Source organism: Mustelus asterias, chromosome 13, assembly GCF_964213995.1.
Source record: "Mustelus asterias chromosome 13, sMusAst1.hap1.1, whole genome shotgun sequence".
Classification (NCBI taxonomy): Eukaryota; Metazoa; Chordata; class Chondrichthyes; order Carcharhiniformes; family Triakidae; genus Mustelus; species Mustelus asterias.
The window spans coordinates 70,016,478-70,039,012 of record NC_135813.1 but is presented as its reverse complement, the minus strand read 5'-3'; the positions used below and the strand labels follow the sequence as shown (position 1 = coordinate 70,039,012).

At 39.5% G+C, this 22,535-nt stretch overlaps 1 protein-coding gene across 1 annotated transcript in view; it reads left to right on the top strand.

Moving 5' to 3' along the window:
• Positions 1–1,593: 1,593 nt before the first annotated feature.
• Positions 1,594–22,535, top strand: part of fbxw8 (F-box and WD repeat domain containing 8) — a 179,336-nt gene continuing 158,394 nt past the window's right edge. Inside the window, exons 1-3 of the mRNA XM_078226998.1 lie at positions 1,594–2,097; positions 7,802–7,906; positions 12,621–12,785. Coding sequence (XP_078083124.1) covers positions 1,723–2,097; positions 7,802–7,906; positions 12,621–12,785 — 645 coding nt within the window. The 5' untranslated portion in view covers positions 1,594–1,722. The remainder of the gene's footprint in view (positions 2,098–7,801; positions 7,907–12,620; positions 12,786–22,535) is intronic.

Genomic DNA, 22,535 nt, shown 5'->3' with positions numbered 1-22,535 from the left:
AGCCTTCAATCCCATCAATTTCCCCACTAATGCTGGTTTCTTCCAGTTCCAACCTCTCACTGAACCTTGTGTTCCTCCACATTTCTGGTACATTACTTGTGTCCTCCTTTTGAAAACAGAACCAAAGTATTTATTTAGTTGGTCAGCCATTTGTTCCCCATTATAAATCCCCCTGTTTGACTGTAAGGGACCTACATTTATCTCCACCAATCTTTTTCTCCTTCACATACCTAGAGATGCTTTTACAGTCAGAATAATTGCCACGTAATTCATAACTGTTTTTGATGTAGGGAGCCTTATTGTGAAACAAGTATGTAACAAGTTCTCTTTGACCAATATAAAGTCTCTCAATTCATTAATTGACTTTGCAGAAATTGACTGCAAAGAACCTCTGCATCATGTGTCAACCTGTGGTGTAGCAAGCCCTGAAATGCTGGCCTGCATTAAAGACATTTTGGCAGGGGGGGGGGAAGAATTATTTGAAACTTTTAATGAGCATGATCATGAACCTCTTCTTCATACAAATCGAAATTACATTTTGCTTCCAACATAACCTCATAGTACAATTACAAATAAATTTTAATGGGCACTTTTAAATTAGCCTTTAATGAGCCTCTTCTGCACCGTATGATTCTGTGATTGTAAGAGATTGTCAAAATCCGTTTCCCTAACAAATCATATGATTCCAAGACCTCTTCTTTTCAAACAAATAACTTAATCCTCTCACTGGACAATTAAATATCCAATATGAGAAGTGTTGAAACAGATGTTTAAAAAAAAGTTGGAACTTCACACTTTTAATCCCAGTCTTAAATGCAAACAGCGATAAAGCTTAATGTCTCAGCTTTGGAGCAAGAAAAGGAACCAGTAAGAAGGTCTTGTGAAGCAGTTATAAATGTAATTGAACTGTCACAATAGTTGCTAAAAAAACAAGTAGTCAATTCAAGTATAGGTTTGCAAAGAAAGCACTGAAGAGTGATTTATAAAATGGATGCAATGACATTTCAAAATTACAGTGACAGTGTTGGGTGAGCAAACCTCCAGGAATACCTTCAGTCTGAGTTGGTAAAGTGGAGTTTAAAGTCATCCATTGTTTGAGTCATCCATTGACTGTCTACACTTCCCGCTGCCTCGGAAAAGCAGCCAGCATAATCGAGGACCCCATGCACCCCAGACATACCGTCTTCCACCTTCTTACGTCAGGAAAAAGATACAAAAGTCTGAGGTCACGCACCAAACAACTCAAGAACAGCTTCTTCCCTGCTGCCATCAGACTTTTGAATGGACCTACCTCATATTATGATTTTTCCCTACACCCTAGCTATGACTGTAACACTACATTCTTCACTCTCTCCTTTCCTTCTCTATGAACGGCATGCTTTGTCTGCATTGCCGCAAGAAACAATACTTTTCACTGTATACTAATACATGTGACAATAATAAATCAAATCAACGGATAAAAAGAAAATTACTGCGGATGCTGGATTCTGAACCAAAAGAGAAAATGCAGGTCTGCCTGCATCTGTAATCTGCAATCTGTATCTGAGGGGAACGTTTGTAGCGCGGAACTAAATGATGAGAACACCCAATTCCACACGGAGCGATTTGAACAGAGGGAACGGTGCAACCAGAAAACGGCTCCGGGCAGCGGGCACTCTTTAACCGGGGATTATGTATATTTTTTGCCGCTGTTCATTGGAATAAAGATTACGGTTATGGATTATGGGCGATAAGGATCTGGAGAAATTCCGACAGCACTGGAAGGACGAGATTGCGAAGCACAACCGCGCGGCCTGCGGCGAAAAGAGCCGCAAGAGGCGGCGCAAGCGGGGGCCTGGGCCCGGTTGCCATGGGGACGGGGACCCGCGCGAGGACAAGCCCAGGGTGGAGGGGCCGAGCGGCCGGCCGCGGGAGGCCCCAGCAGAGGCGGATTATTTCTACCTGGCCGAGAGTCTGTTGGAGGGCCGGAGCAGCCCGCTGAGGGAGCACCTGGGCGGCGGGCTGAGGAGGACAGGGCCGGGGGCGGCGGACAAGCCGCGGGACGCAGCCGGGCAGAACACCGGGGAGAACCTCCTCGATCAGCTCATCCACGACCTGGTAACCAGTGCACCTTTTAAACTTCGCTGTCTCTCACCACTTTTGCAGCCAGGCTTCCACCCAGAGATTTCCCGAGGATTTCCTGGGCGATAAAATAAAAACTAACCCCAGCCACCACGACCTCCAAGCGATCTTTTTAGACCAGAGTTTATCCGTGCTTTGTACCTGCTGTTAATGGCCTCTTAACGTTTTGTTAGGCTTTAGTCTATCAACGCGCACAAGATTATGCGTGTGCTGAATGCCACTGGCGAAGAAGGGAGTAAAACTTGAAGATGAGGAATTCCCTGGGGAGGCTGTCAAAGGTTGATCACTCTGCAGTCTGGTTATTTGCCACAAGTCAAACTGTTTGTTCACCCGTTTAGTTTAAGGTCACGGCCGCAGCTGACAGTCGAAAACCGACGATTTGCAGACGCTGTAATTTTCGAATTGGTGGAAATTGTTTTTGTCCCCTATCAATGTTATTTACTAGTGGAAAATTAACTTTGTTTAGAAACTGAGCTGTGTGTGGGAGTGCAAGGCATTAGGTATTAAACCACCAAGAGATCCCAAGGGCACAATTACTGCCTCTTCATTACATGCGCGAAAGCTCTGTGGCACTGGCAAGCCATAAAGCTAATTGAAGATTGTTATTTGTGAGATCACCCAAGGTATTGGAGTTGAAAGCGGGCACTTGGTTTAAGCTGTTTCAGAATTGTGTTCATTTGTTTTGGCATATCAAGATAACATTTAGGATAGCGTTTAGGAGAATTAAACTTCTTTCGTGATAACAGTAGCTTCCTCTAATATCTTTAATATCAAAAACACAAAATTCATTGTCTATCTAAAAAGGTCACATCAGTGTTCATTAGGTGGGAAGATTTTGATGATCATTTCTCAAGATGTTGCTAACACAAAAATAATATATAAATTAATCTTTTATTCCTGTAACTATCTTCCATTCTCAATTTGCTTTATCTCCCTTCATCCACGTCTCTTCTACTTTGAATTGATTTATTATTGTCATATGTATTAGTATACAGTGAAAAGTATTGTTTCTTGCATGCTAAACAGAAAAAGCATACTGTATATAGAGGAGGAAAGGAGAGAGTGCAGAATGTAGTGTTACAGTCAGAGCTAGGGTGTAGAGAAAGATCAATTTAATGTGACAAATCTATAAGAGATTGAATTAAAGCATTTTAGAGAGCTTAACAGAGTTAGAATGAAGTTTTAGAAACATAGACCCCCCCCCCCCCAACATTCAATAAATCCCCACATTTGCAAAACATTCACCAAAGTAATATTGCATTACTCATTTCTGGTGGACAAAAATGTGTAACTTGTATTTTCAACAGAATTTACCATTAATAGCAGTTGGAACCCCGAGTTTGTTTAATGTTCAGGAATGCCTCTTAAGCATTTATAACTTCGGAATAGTTTCCTGATGTAACCTTAGTAGCACCATTGACTTCTACTAAGATGGCAGTAACATAGTTGCATGACTTGATTTTGAATATAAGATTTTTATATATATAGTCATGCCTTTATGTATGCCCCTATAAGGCAGGAGTTAGGGATGGTAAAAATTACAAAATGGGTGAATTAGTAAGTTTGTAAATTACACAAAGATAGGTGGAGTTGTGGATAGTGTAGAAGGTTGTCAAAGGATACAGCAGGATATAGGTCAGTTGCAGATATGAGCGGAGAAGTGGCAGATGGAGTTTAATCCGGGCAAGTGTGAGGTGCTGCACTTTGGGAGATCAAATGTTAATGGCAGGACCCTGAATAGCATTAATATACAGAGGGATCTTGGGGTTCAAGTCCATAGCTCCTTGAAAGTGACCACACAAGTAGATAGGGTGGTAAAAAAGGTGTATGGCATGCTTGCCTTTATTGGTCAGGGCTTTGAGTACAAAAGTCAGGATGCCATGTTGCACCTTTCTAAAACTTTGGTTAGGCTTCATTTAGAGTATTGCGTTCAATTCTAGTCACCACATTACAGGAAGGATGTGGAGGTTTTGGAGAGCGTGGAGAAGAGCTTTACTAGAATGCTGCCTGGATTAGAGGGTATGAGCTATAAAGAGAGGCTGGACAAACAAGGGTTGTTTTCTCTGGAGCAGCAGAAGCTGAGGGGAGACCTGATAGAAATCTGTAAGATTATGAGAGGCATAGATAGGGTTGACAAAATCTTTTTTCCAGAGTTGAAATGTTTAATACTAGGAGGCAGGTACTTAAGGTGAGAGGAGTAAATTTTTTGCAGAGTGGTAGGTGTCTGGAAGGTGCTGCCAGGGGTGATGGTGGAGGCAGATCTGATAGGGATGTTTAAGGGACGTTTAGATAAGCAGACAAATATGCAAGGAATAGAGGGATATGGACCAAGGGCAGGCAGAAGGGATCAGTTTAATTTAGCATCATGTTCGGCACAACATCATGGGCCAAAGGGCCTATTCCTGTGCTGTACTGTTCTATGAAATCAAAATAAATATGATTCTGTCACGGACTGCTAAAGGTCATTCAGTAATTTGCTTTCCCCAGTAGCTTAGCTGGATCAGGCAGGTTCTGTATAGACTAGAACATAAGAACATAAGAAATAGGAGCAGGAGTAGGCCATCTAGCTCTTCGAGCCTGCCCCGCCATTCAATAAGATCATGGCTGATCTGATGTGGATCAGTTCCACTTACTCACCTGATCCCTATAACCCCTAATTCCCTTAACGATCAGGAATCCATCTATCCGTGATTTAAACATATTCAACGAGGTAGCCTCCGCCACTTCAGTGGGCAGAGAATTCCAGAGATTCACCACCCTCAGAGAGAAGAAGTTCCTCCTCAACTCTGTCCTAAACTGACCCCCCTTTGTTTTGAGGCTGTGCCCTCTAGTTCTAGTTTCCTTTCTAAGTGGAAAGAATCTCTCCACCTCTACCCTATCCAGCCCCTTCATTATCTTATAGGTCTCTATAAGATCCCCCCCTCAGCCTTCTAAATTCCAACGAGTACAAACCCAGGTATCACAGTTGTATTCCACCCTGGTCTCGGGAGATGAAACCCATCAGTATTTCCACTTGTGCTGCTATCCAGCAAACCAGCAGAGAGGGAATGGATGATGGGTGAGGACAGGATTGGGCTTGTCTGGGATGTTCCCAGAAGTTCAGTTCCTTGCTAGGCTCTCTGCTCTCGCTGAAATAGGTAATAGCAAATCTGACACCGCTGGAACTGGAACCTAGCAGATAACTAATACCTTCAGGTGATGAAGTGAGGAAATTGGAAGAAAAAGGAAGGAAATATTCTATTTTTCAACCCAAAAAACATATTGGAGTATACATCTGTTCTACTTGTGATATAGTGTTTGTGTAGACTGAATATGCAGTTGGTTCAAAGTATTTTTAAATGGCTAGTGTCTTGTGCTGAAGCAGTTTCAGTCTTGAAATTATCGACATGTGAAGTGAATTCTTAATCCCATATATTTGAAACAACTAGGTTCACCCAGTAATGTACAATGTGCAATTCCAGCATAATGGATGGCTGGCTGGCTGGCAGTGAGTGTAATTCAATCTTTAGCATTGTGTGTATCAAAACCGCTCCAAATTTATTCTTACGCCTTGTTATGTTCTAAGACCTGCTGGATTGACTTTCTCCCTTAAAAGTACTGGCAAAAAAATTGCTATTTTTTATGGTATAATCTATAATGGTAGACAGCAGAAGCAGTTAGTATCAATTCATTCAAATTCAGATTAGAATTATTTCAGAAAATATCATTTTGGTATACAGTATGAACAATTTTAGACATGATGTGGCAAGTGTAGTATTCTTCTGGGAAGCACGTGACTTTGGATTCATGGTTTGCAGAGTTTTCCACTACTGCTGTTGTCTTCACCTTAAATCTGGATTTATTGTAGACTAATTGATAAAAATTGCTTGCTATGATTAGTCAACAACTTCATTATTAGTGTACCATGCAACTACCTGGATGGTATATAATGAACCAGATAGAACCTGGTCTTTATTTCATCTAGCAATTCCAATAAAGGTTACATTTATAGCTCAATCCGATATTCCTACTACAGGTTACATTTATATTTATATACATTTATATTCCTACTACAGGTTACATTTATAGCTCAATCCGATATGGTCGCGACTGTTCTTTCCATCCAGACTTTTGATTTGTTGCATCTTGTCCTCAACTCAAGCACGCTCATTCCTCCCTCGTCTGGTAGCACTGAAAGAGATTAACATGTCATTCATCACATTAGCTGTTTGTTGGATTTTGCTCTGTGCACAGTGATGATTGCATTTCAAAGAGTCAAAGGGAAATTATTGGATGGTTTGGGACACCTTGGAAAAATGCATCAGCTGTATGAGTTTCTCAGCTATAGCCTGTAGATTCTCCGTCAATTTCCTTTGAGCCTCTTGCAACAGATTTCACCTACGATAAGTAAAATGTCCAGTTCCTTTGCTTAAGAGTTCTGATGTCTTGGGCTTATTTCATTGAATCAGACAGAAGCAATGAAATATTGCTTAAAAACTGTAATCAATCTCTATTAATTTAGGGAATATTACTTTCCCAAGCTATGCTAAATGGAGTCATGTCCAAAATTATCACACGGGGAGATTAAATATTGAGGTCAGCAATCATGTACAAAACAAGAATTGCTTTCACTGCCAAAGATCTGAAGCACTCTCTTTGGGCCTTAGGCTATTTTCCACCTCCGGTCCAATGAATAATGTAGTATCCAATATCCAGACAAAATGATGAACTGCTGCAAATTGTAGCGTAAAACAAATTACTTAAAGTAGTTGATTTATACATTATGAAGCAGCTATTTGAATGAATACTTCTTATTGCATATTTAACACTAAGGAGCAAAAACGAAACTCAATAAAATCAGATAAGCTTGCACCACAGAAGGAGTCCCTTTGGCCCATTCTACTTTGAAAGAGCTATCCAGTTTTCCAGTTTGTTCTACTTCCCTGAACTTTCCCCTATGAAGATGGATGTTATTTTAAAAAATATTTTTGGGGAATATTGTGTCATTCTGTAAAGAAGTGTATCCGTGCGTGTGTGCATGCTTGCTTGCTTTTATAACAGCTTTATCAATGTATTTTGCATCTTCCAATATTTGTGTAAGTAAACCTCCAAGTCTGTGTTTTTAAGTTTATTTTTTCGTGTCATAAGTAGGCTTACGTTAACACTGCAGTGAAGTTACTGTGAAAATCCCCTAGTTGCTCCCCTCCCGCTACTGTTCGGGTACACTGAGGGAGAATTTAGCATGGCCAATGCACCTAACCAGCATGTCTTTCGGACTGTGGGAGGAAACCAGAACACCCAGGAGAAACCCATGCAGACATAGGGTTTCTGCAGCACTTACGATTTTATAATTTAGAAAATTGATTCTGTTGAAAAAGATGTTGGTCAAAGGATAGGCAAAAACTATCTGCTATGGATTTAAGTGTTTTACATCTTGAATGATCAGTTCTGTGGGCCTTCTGGCTTGATGCATGTGTGAACAGGATCACAGTAACAAGCTCCAACATTAGGATTTCAGTCATGCATTCAGTAGAATAGATTTGCACATTTAGGTACAAAGAGAAACAGATGGAAAAGTACTCCGATTACCTCTAACATAATTTGTTAAGACACAGGCAGGTAATTGTGTTTATTTTAAATATCTATTGTAAGCTGTTGCTTTGAGGTGTATAATAACATTTGCACTTGCTGTCTGTTGCAGAATGAAATAAATGAAATCTCATTTTTTGATATTGACCTGCCATATGAGCTTGCACTGAAAATATTTGCATATCTTGGCAAAACTGAACTTGGAAGGTGTGCTCAGGTAAATATAACAGTTTAATCAAATCTATAAATACAAGCAATAAGTTTTTCAGGCAGACTTAATTTGTCAATGTACACTTTTCTGTGTTCTTCAAGTTTTGATTTAAATTTGATTTTAAAATTACAGAAGATGTTTAAGTGGGTCGAGTTTCTTTTTAAGTAGCTTGAATTTGAATATTAGAGGATCAGAAGAAAGGTTGCGAGGAGTTAATGCTGAAACGATTTGAGAACTGAGATCAGCAAAAGCACCTATACTTGTCCAGTTCCATTTAATTTGAACTTAACATGAAATTTTGGAATTCAACAAATTTGAAGATAATAGTACTTCAGCCCCAGAGTAAGAAAATCCTTCATTCATGATGAACTTCGAGATTTTAATTTAGTCAACCTAACTCTAATGTATACTTATCCCTTACAACCCTTAAAGGTACAGTACATCCACTGCTTAACTAATCCCTTGATTCTAGTAATTCTGTCATCTGGCAGAATGCCTCATCACCAGAACTTTCAAACAAGCACCAAGACCTGGCTTGGCTGGTGGTGAGAAGGGCACTTCTCATCAGGTCCTTCATGCACGCTCGAGGTCTCAACACCACCGCACACTGCCCTCGAAGTGGCTGCAGGGGTGATGAGACGGTCGCACACCTCCTCGTGGAATGTGCCTTTTCAAAGAAGGTCTGGAGTGAGATGCAGTGGTATTTGTTGAGGTTCATCCCGAGCAGCTCGGTGATGCAGGATTCTGTACTCTACGGGCTGTTTCCAGGGACGCACACCGAGACAAGTATCAACTGCTGCTGGAGAGTCATCAACTCAGTGAAGGACGCTCTTTGGTCCGCCCAAAACTTGCTGATCTTCCAGTGAAAAGTTTTGTCCTCAACCGAGTGTTGCAGACTGGCACATTCCAAGGTTCAGGACAACGTGCTGAGGGATGCTTTCAAGCTTGGGGCAGCCGTCGCAAAGGCACAATGGGGAAAGGCCACCATTTAAAGCCTTTCAACCAAGGCAAACCGAGGGGCCAGTAACTGTAAAAAACCCTCGGACTGTGTAACTGTGTGCAGCTCTGTAAAAACAGCACACAGTGAAATGTGACGAATGTATATAATTTGTTGAAGAACTGAACTGTAATTAATGTAATGTCTTGGAACTGAGCGCCGTAAAGTATTGTAAATATCACTGTTTGTAATTATTGGAAATGTCGTTTCTGCAATGGTTTATTTCAGTATTTATGAATAAAGTATATTTTTGAAATTAAAAAAATTCTCTCTCTCTGGTGGAGAGAGTTTTAACAAAGACTATTCATTTTCTCTTAAGGGCCTAATACTGATTTGGGTTCTTGCAGCACCACCAACCTGTGACAATTGTCTGTTTTGTTTCTAACACATTTACATCTTTCCTTATAAGAAGACCAATACTGTACACAATACTCCAGATGTGGTCTCACCAATGCCCTGTACGACTGAAGCACAGTTAACTCCCTTCTTAATTCTCTTCGCAATAAACAACTTTCTTTTAACACTCCTAATTACTTATTGTACTTATATACTAGCCTTTTCTGATTCGTGCACTAGCACACTCAGATCCCTCTGCACCTCAGAGCTCCACGATCTCTTACCATTTAGATAATAAGCTTCCTTTTTATTCTTCCTGCCAAATGGACCAATTTCACATTTGCCTGCATTATACTCCATTTGCCAGATTTTTGCCTAATCTATGTCTCTTTGTAACCTCTTTACGTCCTCTTCACCACTTACTTTCCTACCCATCTTAACCTGCTCACCTCCAGTCCCTTCATTTAAGTCATTTATATAAATTGTAAAAAGTTGCGGCCTCAGCCTGATCCTTGTGGCACACCACTCGTCACATCTTGCCAACCAGAATAAGATCAATTTATGCCAACTCTCTGTTTCCTCTTGAACCATAGAATCCCTACAATGCAGAAAAAGGCCACCTGACCCATCGGGTCTGCACCAACTTTCTGAAAGAGCATCCCACCCAGGCCCTCTCCTCCGCCTCATCCCCACAACCCTGTGCATTTACCATGGCTAATCCATCTAACCTACACATCTTTGGACTCTGAGAGAAAATTGGAATACCTGGAGGAAACCCATATAGACACAGGGAGAACATGCAAACTCCACACAGACAGACACCCAAGGCTAGAGTTGAACCCGGGTCTCTAGTGCTATGAGGCAACAGTGCTAACCACTGGTAGCTAACCAATCTTCGATCCATGCCAAAATGTCCCCCCGGCACCATGAGCATTTATTTTCCGCAATAATCTTTGATTATTGGCACCATATCAAACACCTTCTGCAAATCTAAGTACAGTACATCCACCATAGCACATCTTATCCATAGCACATGTGACCCCCTTCAAAGGACTCAAATAAATTGGTTAAACATGACTTCCTTTTCACATGTTCACTCTGTCTGATTGCCTTGAATTTTTCCAAGTGTCCTGCAATAACATCTTTTAATAATGTCTTCTAACTTTTTTCCCATGATAGATGTTAGGCTAATTGGTCTGTAGTTTCTGCTTTCTGTCTCCCTTTTTGAATAAAACAGTTATATTTGCTATACAATCTAGTGGAACCTTCCCCAAATCTCGGGAATTTTGGAAAATTAAAACTAATGCATCAACTATCTCATCAGCTATTTCTTCAAGACCTTAGGATGAAGTTCATCTGGACCCGGGGATTTGTCAATCTGCAGACACAACAATTTGCTTAAACCATGTCCTTGGCGATTGTAATTTTCCTGAGTTCCTCCCTCCCTTTCATTTCCTGATTTGCACCTATTTCTGGGATGTTATTTGTGTCCTGTATAGTGAAAACTAGTGCGAAATGCCTGTTTAATTCATCTGCCATAGCCCTGCTTTCCATTATCAAATCCCCAGACGGACTTTCTATAGGTGTTCACTTTTATTAATTTTTTTCTCACTTTATTACTGGCTGTCTTCTTCTCGTACTCCAGTTTTTTCCCTCCCTCATCAAACCTTTTGTCATTTTTTGATGTTCTTTATATTGTTTCCAATCTTCCGGGCTGCCACTCACCTTCGCGCAAATATATGCTTTTTCTTTAAGTCTTTAAGTTTTATACTATCATTAACTTTTTTTAGTTAACCATGGATGACAGCCCCCTCCCCCCACCCCCAATTGGAAATTTTCTTTCTCATTGGAACATGTCTATTCTGTGCTTTCTGAAATATCCCTTTAAATGTTTGCCACTGAACCACTATTGATCTATCCCTTAAGCACATTGGCCAGTTCACTGTAGCCAGCTCTGCTTTCATGCCCTCATAATTACCGTTGTTTAAATTTAACATACTAGTCCTGGACGTGCTATTCTCTCCCTCAAACTGAATGTAAAATTCAATCATATAATTGCTGCTACCTAGGGATGCCTTCACTATGAGGTTATTAATTAATCCTATCTTGTTGCACAGTACCAGGTTTAGTATAGCTTGCCCTCTGGTTGGCTCCAGAATGTGCTGTTCTATGAAGCTATCCAGAAAGCATTCTGTGAACTCATCTATGCTGTCTTTGCCCATCTGATTTTTTCAATCTATATGTAGACTAAAATCCCCCATGATTATCACCATACCTTGATGACAAGCTTCAATTAACTTTTCTTTCATACTTTGTCCTAACATGTAATTACAGTTTTTGCAGACAGTCATTGCAGCATTCAGCCCATCTATATGTATCCGTGTCACCATTAGAATCATCATAGAATCCCTACATGCAGATGGAGGCCATTCGGCCATTTGATTCAAGATGGCGCCAGAGCATGGCGACTTCTTGCAAGCTGAGCCCAGCATACCCTCTAGTTCTATAGTTCTATATTTTACTCTCATTCTATGCTTCTAAAACTCTATTCTAACTCGTATAAACTCTCTAACAATGTTCTAAGTTGATCTTTCTCTACACCCTAGTTATGACTGTAACACTACATTCTGCACACTCTTTTCCATGATGTGCTTTGTCTGTTTAGCGTGCAAGAAACAATACTTTTCACTGTATATCAATACATGTGACAATACTAGATCAAGCCAAATTAGAGCCTGGACTGACAACAATCCCACCCAGGCCCCACCTGGTTTCTGTTTATTACTAATGCTAGACTCACTGAAGCCCAACTGTGCAAAAGGTATCCTAGATATAACTCCATGTGTTTCTTTTTAAAAGCTGAACCACAGTTTTTTGACACTTAAGGAAATGCCAACTTAAGACTTTGTTAGCAACATTCCAATAATTGATACAAATTAGTACTATTTTCATCTGTAAACTTATATACAGTACAACTTGATAACTTAAGCTTTATTGGTAAAAAAAAAATGTGCCAACAAGTTGAAGTCTAACATAAAGCTCAAATATGTTGTGCTGTTCTTTAAGAAAAAAAATATAGACAAAGCAAAGACTTTATGGGGTTTTGGGGCCCATCTTTTCTTAAAATAACACAACTTTCTTCTCAATTACCATTCCCCCACAAAATACATATTACTTAATTTCACAAAAGCTTGAGTCAATTGACTTTTTGATTTTGTTTGTATTCCCTGATAGGGAAAGTAATAAATATAAATCTGTGTCCTTGCACATTTGGTTGATAAATGTACTGTTACGGTAAGCTGCAATTTGTTGACACATCCTCTACGACATTAGCTGCACAGGGAATATTTGATTTCTTTAATAATAAAAGATTCTTTTGTTTCTCAGGTGAGTAAAGCCTGGAAGGTTATTGCAGAGGATGAGGTGCTTTGGTACAAGCACTGCTTGAAGGCAGGCTATCAAGTTAAGGCAGACATTGGTGACTTCACATGCTGGAAGGCTGTTTTGCGAGATTCCATGAAGAAGGAACAAACATTGCGAGCCAACTGGAAGGTAAATTTGGTAATTGCTTAAAGCATTATTAGTTATTTTATACTGAAGCTGAACTATAGGCATTAAAAGCTAAATTTATCTGTCTATAAAAAGGTATTGAAACATGCCTGTTATGCCTCAGATGGCAGACATTCACATTTTTGGAGTATTTTTTATATAATAAAAAAAAGGAGCCCTCTGATTTACAGCCTTTGAGGAACTTTCTAGAAATAAACTTCTAATTTAGAAAGAGTCATTTGATTACATGACCCTAAAAGAATACATCAGATTTTGCAGCTCTGCATTTTAGGTACAGAATAATGCATTGTGTGTATAATGCTTCTGTACTTTAAAAACATTACATCTTCCTGTGAGCAGCACCATCCATCTCTAAGTAAAACTAGAAATCCCTGGCCTGTGCTGCATTAGCAAATTATAGCAGAGGTGATAGATTTGCCAGGGTTCTGATTCTCGATTATTATCTGGGCACCTGTAGTGAAAATGCATTTGTGTAAATAATGGGTGTTGCAGCCTCCTGACATTCATTGCTCATACACATATTTACTACATGGATGAAGCATCCAGCAATCTAATGGCACTGCTGTGGAGGGGAGATTGATGTGCAAAGGATGGAAGACACACCATTTTGAGTATAATATTAATTTTCCCAATATTTATTTTGTGCATCTGTTTAAAAACTGGACCCAAATCACAATTATTTAATTTGTTCCACTTTTTTTCTCGCACTAGTTTTCCCACTCTCCTCCCTGAGTGTTGACATTGAGCTGGGTTGTGATTCCACAGAACCGAATTCTCAGCTATGTCTGGTTCAAATGACCTCTATTCGTGCATGAGTAGTCTTGATGGTGACTTGAAAAGCTTCACAGTCGCAGAACCATCACAGCTCAGCTATTTTCTGCCCGCCTGGGTTGTTTAGGGATGAGCTTTCAGCAATTGTTACTGCGTTGCAATAGAATATGAGCCCTGTTAAAGTCCCTGATCCCTAATAAACAGTGCTGGTACTGAGTGTAGTGTCTTCACTGATGCTTTTACTGAGATCAGCTAAGTCAACTGACACCAAGAATTAAACTTGGAATTTTTGTAGTCTGTATGTCTCAACCACACACTAGTGAGTGCGCTAAACCATCACAAGATCTGTTTTAATTACTAGTGAAGTGAATGTTACTCTTTCTGCATGCAATTTTTCAGGACATTGTACTGAAATCTTCTGTTACTCTTCAGTTCCTCTCTTTTTAAAAAAAGGGGAGATTAAAAAATGTTGGATACACTATTTTCTGGGTATTATAAGTCTTGTTTCTGTTTTTGTTTGCTGGAGACTTGCATTGTCCTAATATTAAACATTGATGACATCATCGAAGATCTCCCTCGGAGGAGTTTTGTGTCTCAGTATGGGGGGAGTCAAATTAGATTAAGTAGGTAATTCATCAGAGTATTTTAGCAATCTTGTATCTTCTACTGTGTACAACCATTTATCTCCCTTAGACTATTGGATTCATAACTGCCTTCCACAGCTATTTTACTCGGATGTCATTAGCAATGTTAAAAGTAAAGTGTTCAAAAAGTCTGCTGTTAGCAACATTAAAATAAGTTTTTGAAAGGGTGATACATCTTTCTTTTTAAAATTATTTTTCCTTCCTTTTCGGAAGGTACTAACTCTTACTGGGATAGGACTCCTTGAGTGGCAGGGTTCCTTCAGCACCTTGCCCAAATGCTCATTTCACCACTGGTCCATACACGTTTTCCAGCTATCAGTAATTGAAATTCTACCTGAATTTTCCCCATCTTAGCTCCTGACATTTGTAGAGTCCAATCCAATATAAATGAACTCGGTACATACTCACAAATTAACCTGGCAGTGCCAGGTCTCCAGGGCTTGATTCAAAACCAGGCAGTGCATTTGTCTGTTGGTGAGTCATTAGGAGATGAATATTTTCCCTTTTTGAACTTTGTACACAACATGTTTTCTTGGTTAACGATGATAAAGCTGACTTGTCAACTCCCATTCGTGTAGATTTTTCGATGTATATATACAATTGAATGTAAATTGCGAGAGCACATTTTGTTTGTTTCGCTACTTTAGAGAACAAGTTGCTTATACATCCCTTTGAATGTCACTTTTTTGGGATGGCCAAAATATTTATCATGTAACTTGTCACTTGTCATGTCACTGTTCCTCAAATTTTCCTTCCTTTGCGCCCCACCCCACCACCGTTGCCAGGTGAAATATCCTACATCTGTTTGACATTTCTGCATGGTGATAGACTTGTATTAGGAATTTTGCAATACTTGAAATAATTGACAGTTTGTCTGTCTAAGCAGTCTGTACCGCTTGTGGGTTTTTTTTTGAGCCCCCTACACTCTCTTTAGTCCTATAAATTAATGATCTGCCCAGCCAATTGGAAATAATGTTCGAAGGATGACCTCACTGACACCAATACATGTGAGGAGGTTTCATAATGGCTGTTCATTCATGCAACAAAACAAAAACAGCTTTTAACACTGAGTGAATTAACTCCTGCACAAAATAGCACATACATCATATTTATGGAGAATGGCTCCCCCCTTGGCATTTTCAATAAGTCTGTACTACAATGCATATTTGCATACAGTGGTAGTTATAATACAAGTTAGAAAAAGTCATAATAAATAACGCTGGCTGCTGAATAAACTTTTTCAGGTACAGTTTTATCTCATTGGTTTGAATTACTTCTTAATTATTAATTTTAGGATTACTCCAATTGCCCAGAAATTTAACAGTTCTTTATACCAAGGGCAATTAATTCCCATATGCACTCTTGAAAATATATACAAAATTATCAATTTCCATCTTGTACATCTGTGCATATAAATCTCTCTTAAATGTTACATTACAAAAGGAATCTCTGATTAAAACTTATTCCAAAAATACTTATTTGTAAGCCATCATTAGTGTACTTTTGGAAGAAGTCAGAAAAATAATATTCTTTGTACACTCAAAAAAAAACTCCTTTTGCACAGTTGAAGTGAGCAAGAGGATTCGGCTTCATTTTATGTTTCATATCAAATCTGTCATCCTTTTCATAATTCAGCTTTTTTGGAGGTTATTGATAATAGTCTCCAGTTCCAGGGATCTGTTTGCTCTTTGCCCCAACATAAAGCTTTGATCGTCAAAAGCCCCTAAAGTAAAGGTCAGCACCTTGAGCATACCAACTGTGTCTTAAATTAACTTCCTGCTATGAAAACTTGAATATTTTTTCGAATGGGTGAGTGGAGAGATGGAGAGAAATCTAAGCCACTTGAACCCTCCTTTTGTTGGCACAGCAGCTATAAATATAATCAGTAGCATTTCTAATTTGGGATAAAAGATGCTAGAAGGGATCTTCATTGCAACTGTCACTAGACAGGGCAGTTTTTAAAGATATTTTTAAAATGCAGTTCTGAACGAGCCTGTCAGAAATTTGTCTGCTGGGCTTTTACTATATTCTGATCTGTGCTCTCATCATTAACACATCTCATTTTGCAGGACATTACTGTGTGGAAATTCACTATCACTTTTGTTTTTCTATGCATAGGTAACAAAAATTGCTATAATTCAAAAGTAGTTCATTGGCCATGAAGCACTGTATAAATGCAATTTTTTCTCTCTCTAAGTCAAATCATCAACTATTTTCTGACAAGCTATTTACCTTGCACACTGTTTTCTAAGTATTGTCTTGTGAGTATTAATCAATTCTGAATGTCAAACTTATATGGTATAGCATTTTAGAATAAATGTCACAGTATCCCACCACTTCAGTTAAGACAGTGCTGTTAGTCTTTGGTCTGTACCCACATTTCCTCTCTTGGGTCTAATGGTCAAGGGGTATTTGCACCCTCCCTATGAATTGAACTATGACCATATTAACAAATCCCTTTGCTCTGAAGTACATATTGAATTACTACTATAAGCTCTTTATTTTCCAATTAATGCACAAGTAACACTCTGGCAGATCATAAATCTGGAGCAAAAACTACACAGTAGGTGTACTAGGAAACAGAAGTAAGAGCAAACCCAGATTTTGCTAGGTTATGGAATTTTATTTAGCTAGCAGCCTTTGAAAATCATAAAATGTTTTCATGCTGCTCCTTTTTCTGCAGGATTGTTTTTACTTTGGGCTGATGTCCATGATACAGTGTACACTCATACGTTCACAAAGATCTTCACCAGTCTCAACTTAACTGTCTGGCAAGGGAAAGAATAATTGAAGAAACTTTGATATTGAACATCCATTATATCTTGAACAATTAAGTAAAAGAGGCAATAGATTATCTTTCAAAAGCAAATTTAAAAACTCCCTGCCAGATTTTGCTCATTTGTGAGGTTTACATCTGTGTAACAAAGCAACTCGTACAGAAAGCAATGGCCTCCCTTTTGATGGGTTGATTGCAAAGGCCGTAGGTGGACATAATCAATTAACACCCTCGGGACAAACACTAATTATTTCCAGCACCTGGGTGAACTTTGCATCTGCTATTAGTTAGGTCATCTATCTACTTAGAGGTGAACCGTCTGCCTTTGAAATAGCATTTAATCATAAATTAGGCGTATATTTATATGATTTAAGCATGCAACTTGTGGTAACAAATTAAAATAGTCACAAAGTTTGCTAACTACTAAGGTTCCATTAAGAAATACTAAATATAGCCTTTTATGTTTTGAAAAGAGCATTTCACCGATGATAAATTCTTTACATTAGAGAATTTCCACATAATGTGATGTTCACATTACTGAATACTTTTGTTGTCTTCAGTTTTTGCTAGCATTCTAGCCGCTAACCAGTCTCCCAGCCACAGTGACCGTAACACAATTTTAAAAGTTGTGCCTCTGTACACAATCTCTCAAGTTCAGCCTATTTATATTTTTTTGTGTTTCATAACAGTTTTTTAAAAATAAAGTAGCCAAATGATGATTCTTCTTGGCAATGGCATCTTGCAGTTTTGATGTGGAGATGCCGGCGTTGGACTGGGGTAAACACAGTAAGAAGTCTAACAACGCCAGGTTAAAGTACAACAGGTTTATTTGGTGAATAAACCTGTTGGACTTTAACCTTGTGTTGTAAGACTTCTTACTATTCTTTTAAACCCCAGAGAATACAAGCCCAATTTATTTAGTCCGTCATCATAGGCAACTCCCTCATTTTAGGACCAGTTTAGTGAACCTTCGGTCGACCACCTCCAACACATCTATATTCTTTGTTAAATGCGCGAACCAAAACAGCGCACACGACTCCAGATGCAGTCTGCTTGTATCAAGGTTTTTATACAAGGTAGATAAAATAATGTTCGCACAAAAAAGCAGATTAGATTGTTGATTGTTGACTTTTGGATAATTAATCCTTGAAGGCAAATCGATTCCTTTAAAATGGTTAATGTGCAAGTTATCAGTCATGTTGTTCCTATTGATAACTTTGCATTAATGTTATCTTTGGCATGATGGTTGTCAGTCGAGTTAAGTTTATAGCATAATTCTTATTTGAAATAAGATTGTAAATTAGTACTTTTATGCATGTGCTTCCACCATTTTTATAGTGGTGGCCTGAGAAAACAATCAATTCATCCAACTTAATGGTTTAATTTTTCATGTATCACTCCTTTATACCTCTCTGTCTTCTAAAACTAAAATCACTGAAAAGTGGTTTTAGTGGTTTGTACCATTATAATTAACTTAAATATTTTATTTTCTTTCCTGTTTCTGTTTATTTTTTCTTGTTATGTATTTTTGCTTAGAATGTGCTGATTGCCTGTTTTAGTCTGTCCTGGAAGACTCACTAATATAGAACATAGAAAAGCTACAGCACAAACAGGCCCTTTGGCCCACAAGTTGCGCTGAACATGTTCCTACCTACTAGGCTTACCTATAACCCTCTATCTTACTTACTTCCATGAACTTATCCAAAAGTCTCTTAAAAGACTCTATCAAATCCGCCTCCACCACCACTACCGGCAGCCGATTCCACGCACCCACCACCCTCTGAGTGAAAAACCTACCCCTAACATCTCCTCTGTACCTACTCCCCAACACCCTAAACCTGTGACCCCTTGTGGCAACCATTACAGCCCTGGGTAAAAGCTTCTGAGAATCCACTCTATCAATACCCCTCAACATCTTATACACCTCTATCAGGTCACCTCTCATCCTTCACCTCTCCAAGGAGAAAAGACCTAGCTCTCTCAACCTATCCTCATAAGGCATGCCACCTAATCCAGGCAACATCCTTGTAAATCTCCTCTGCATCCTTTCTATGGCTTCCACATCCTTTCTGTAATGAGGCGACCAGAACTGGGCACAGCTGCAGCATTATCTCCCTATTTCTAAACTCAATTCCTGTATTGATGAAGGCCAGTATTCCATACGCCTTCTTAACCACAGCCTCCACCTGCGACACTGCTTTGAGCGTCCTATGAACCCGGACCCCAAGATCCTTCTGATCTTCCACACTGCCATGCGTCTTACCCTTAATATTATATTCTTCCATCCTATTCGACCTGCCAAAATGAACCACCACAGACTTATCTGTGTTGAAGTCCATCTGTGTCTCATTGCAACTGCTGATATCCCTCTACACTATCCACAACCTTTGTGTCATCAGCATACTTGCCAACCCATCCTTCCACTTCCTCATCCAGGTCATTTATAAAAATCACAAAGAGCAAGGGTCCCAGAACAGATCCCTGGGGTACTCCACTGGTGACCGACCTCCATGCTGAAAAAGACCCATCTACAACCACTCTTTGCCTTCTGTGGGCAAGCCAGTTCTGAATCCACAAGGCAATGTCCCCTTGTATCCCATGCCCCTTCACTTTCTCAATGAGCCTTGCATGGGGCACCTTATCAAACGCCTTGCTGAAATCCATATAAACTACATCTACCGCTCTTCCCTCGTCTATGTGTCTAGTTACATCTTCAAAAAATTCAATTAGGCTCGGAAGGCATGATCTGCCTTGGACAAAGCCGTGCTGGCTATTTCTGATCATACTATTCCTCTCCAGATGTTCATAAATCCTGCCTCTCAGGATCTTCTCCATCAACTTACCAACCACTGAGGTTAGACTCACTGGTCTATAATTTCCCAGGCTATCTCTTCTCCCTTTCTTGAATAACGGAACCACATCCGCAATCCTCCGGAACCTCTCCCGTCTCCATTGATGACGCAAAGATCATCGCCAGAGGCTCAGCAATCTCTTCCCTCACCTCGCACAGTAACCTGGGGTACATCCCATCCGGTCCTGGCGATTTATCTAACTTGATGCTTTTCAAAAGCTCCAACACATCCTCTTTCCTAATGTCCACATGCTCAATCTTCTCAGTCCACTGCAAGTCTGCACTGCAACTACCAAGATCCTTTTCCACTGTGAATACTGAAGTAAAGTATTCATTAAATACCTCTGCCATTTCTACCGGTTCTATACAGACTTTCCCACCGTCACATTTGATAGGTCATACTCCTTCACATCTTATCCTCTTGCTCTTAACATACTTGTAGAATGCTTTGGGGTTTTCCTTTATCCTGTCTGTCAAGGCCTTCTCATGACCCCTTCTTGCTCTTCTATTTTCCCTCTTAAGTTCCTTCCTACTAGTCGTATAACTCTTCTAGATTTCTAACATTACCTAGCTCTCTGAACCTTTTGTAGGCTTTTCTTTTCTTCTTGACTAAAATCGTTACAGCTTTCGTGCACCATGGTTCCTGTGACCTACCATAACTCCCCTGTCTCATTGGAACGTTGCTGTGCAGAGCTCCAGACAAATTTTCCTTGAAAAGTTGCCACATTTCTTCTGTACATTTCCCTGAGAAAACCTCCTTCCAATTTATGCCTCTAATTTCCTGCCTAATAGCCTCATAATTGCCCTTACTCCAAATAAACACTTTCCTAGCTTGACTGATCCTATCTCTCTCCAATGCTAATGTAAAGGAGATAGAGTTATGATCACTATCCCCAAAATGCTCTCCCACTGAGAGATCTGACACCTGCCCGGGTTCATTTCCTAATACCAAATCAAGTACAGCCTCTCCTCTTGTAGGCTTATCCACATACCGTGTCAGGAAGCCCCCCTGAGCATGCCTAACAAACTCCTCCCCATCTAAACCCCTTACCCTAGGGATATTCCAATCGATATTTGGGAAATTAAAATCTCCCATCACGACCACTCTGTTATTATCACATCTCTCCAGGATCTGCTTTTCAATATAGGTAATGGAAGGGAGCTGAATAAGTATTTACATTTGAAATGTTCCAATTCCTGGAACGTCCTGGATTAATGATTGTATTTAGTGAAGTTAATTCAGCTTTTTGTTTGAGCGGGTGCAGTAACTCCTTCAAATCAGTTCATGTTTCTTGGACTCACTGATTTCACTTCATTTGTTGCAAACTTAGACTATTTGAGAGAAGTCATGTTAGTGGAAGGCAGTGGAACACTTTTCTACCAATATATACATATCAGGATAACAAAAATGGTGATGGTTCGCATGCTAACTACACTTCAGGATCTACCCTGCAGTTAGTTTTCATTTTTTCCTTCGGATATCACTTACATAAGTTGTGACACTCAAAACTGCAGAAAGGTTTTGAATGGAAACTCTTCTGTTGAGGCAGAATGATCTGGACAAGTAAAATTATAGGGAAAGGCTATTCTTTATTTCTTTGAAAGTCACTGCAGTGTCAAAGAATTTTGTTTGTGTGAGAAAAACTTTACATATGTTGTAGGAACATTTGTGTGTGTCATTTGTTTCAATTAATTGGAGTGTGTAATCTACGCTATGGCTGGTGAGTGGTTTGGTTTTGTATGTGTGTGATATCCCTTTTGTTTTTCTCATAGCTGTGAGTCTCAGTGGTAGTGGATAAAACCACAATAATATCTTTGCATAAAACAATGTGATTAACCCATTGTTCCATAGTTGTGTATATTGAGGTATATGGTTGTTACTATAGCTGGACAAAATGTGATTGGAGCTCTTGAAACTAAATAAAAATTTTTTCAACAGAAACACATTAGGTTCTGAATTTCTTTGTCAGAAGGAGCAGACTGGGAAATTTGAATCAATAAAACTGTTAAAGGTTCTACTTTATTTTCAACATTTATTTTCACCCCTCACTCAGTCCCATATTTTCCAATTCAATCACATAACAATTCCTGGCGCAGCAGAAAGACGAGCAATCTGCTCCCAGTCCTTAGCCAACCCCGTTCTTCAGCCAGCCTTTTGGTGTCTCAAAGTGGCCTGAATGACATGCCCTTATTTGTATGCATGTGTTTTTGCCAGGCTTCTACTAACTGCAGGGAATTCCTCCTTTGTGATTGACCTTTTGCCCTGATGATATAACCTGGCATCAGAAACTTGCAAATTAAATATTTGAAATGCTAAAGAGGCTGCAAGCTGTTCTCGACTGCTTCACCTCCCATTCTCGTGTTCAATAATATTCTTAACTTTTTCTTTATCCTCAGTTATTGTTCCCACCCTTTTCAGAACTACCATCAACTCCTGACTTCTTAAAAAGCTTACCCTTCACCTCTCTTTCCTCTAAATGCAACCTAAGGAGTCTCTTTTACCATCGCCGTATTCAACTGCATACTTGGCAATGAATTCCTTACGTGACTGATCTCATTCTCTTTGATTTTTATTGCTTTAGCACAGTTGACCACTCCATTCTTTACCATCGTCTCTCTTCCATTGTCCACCTCTGCAGCACTGACCTCTCATGATTTCACTCCAACTCCCACCTATTCCATTTTCTGAA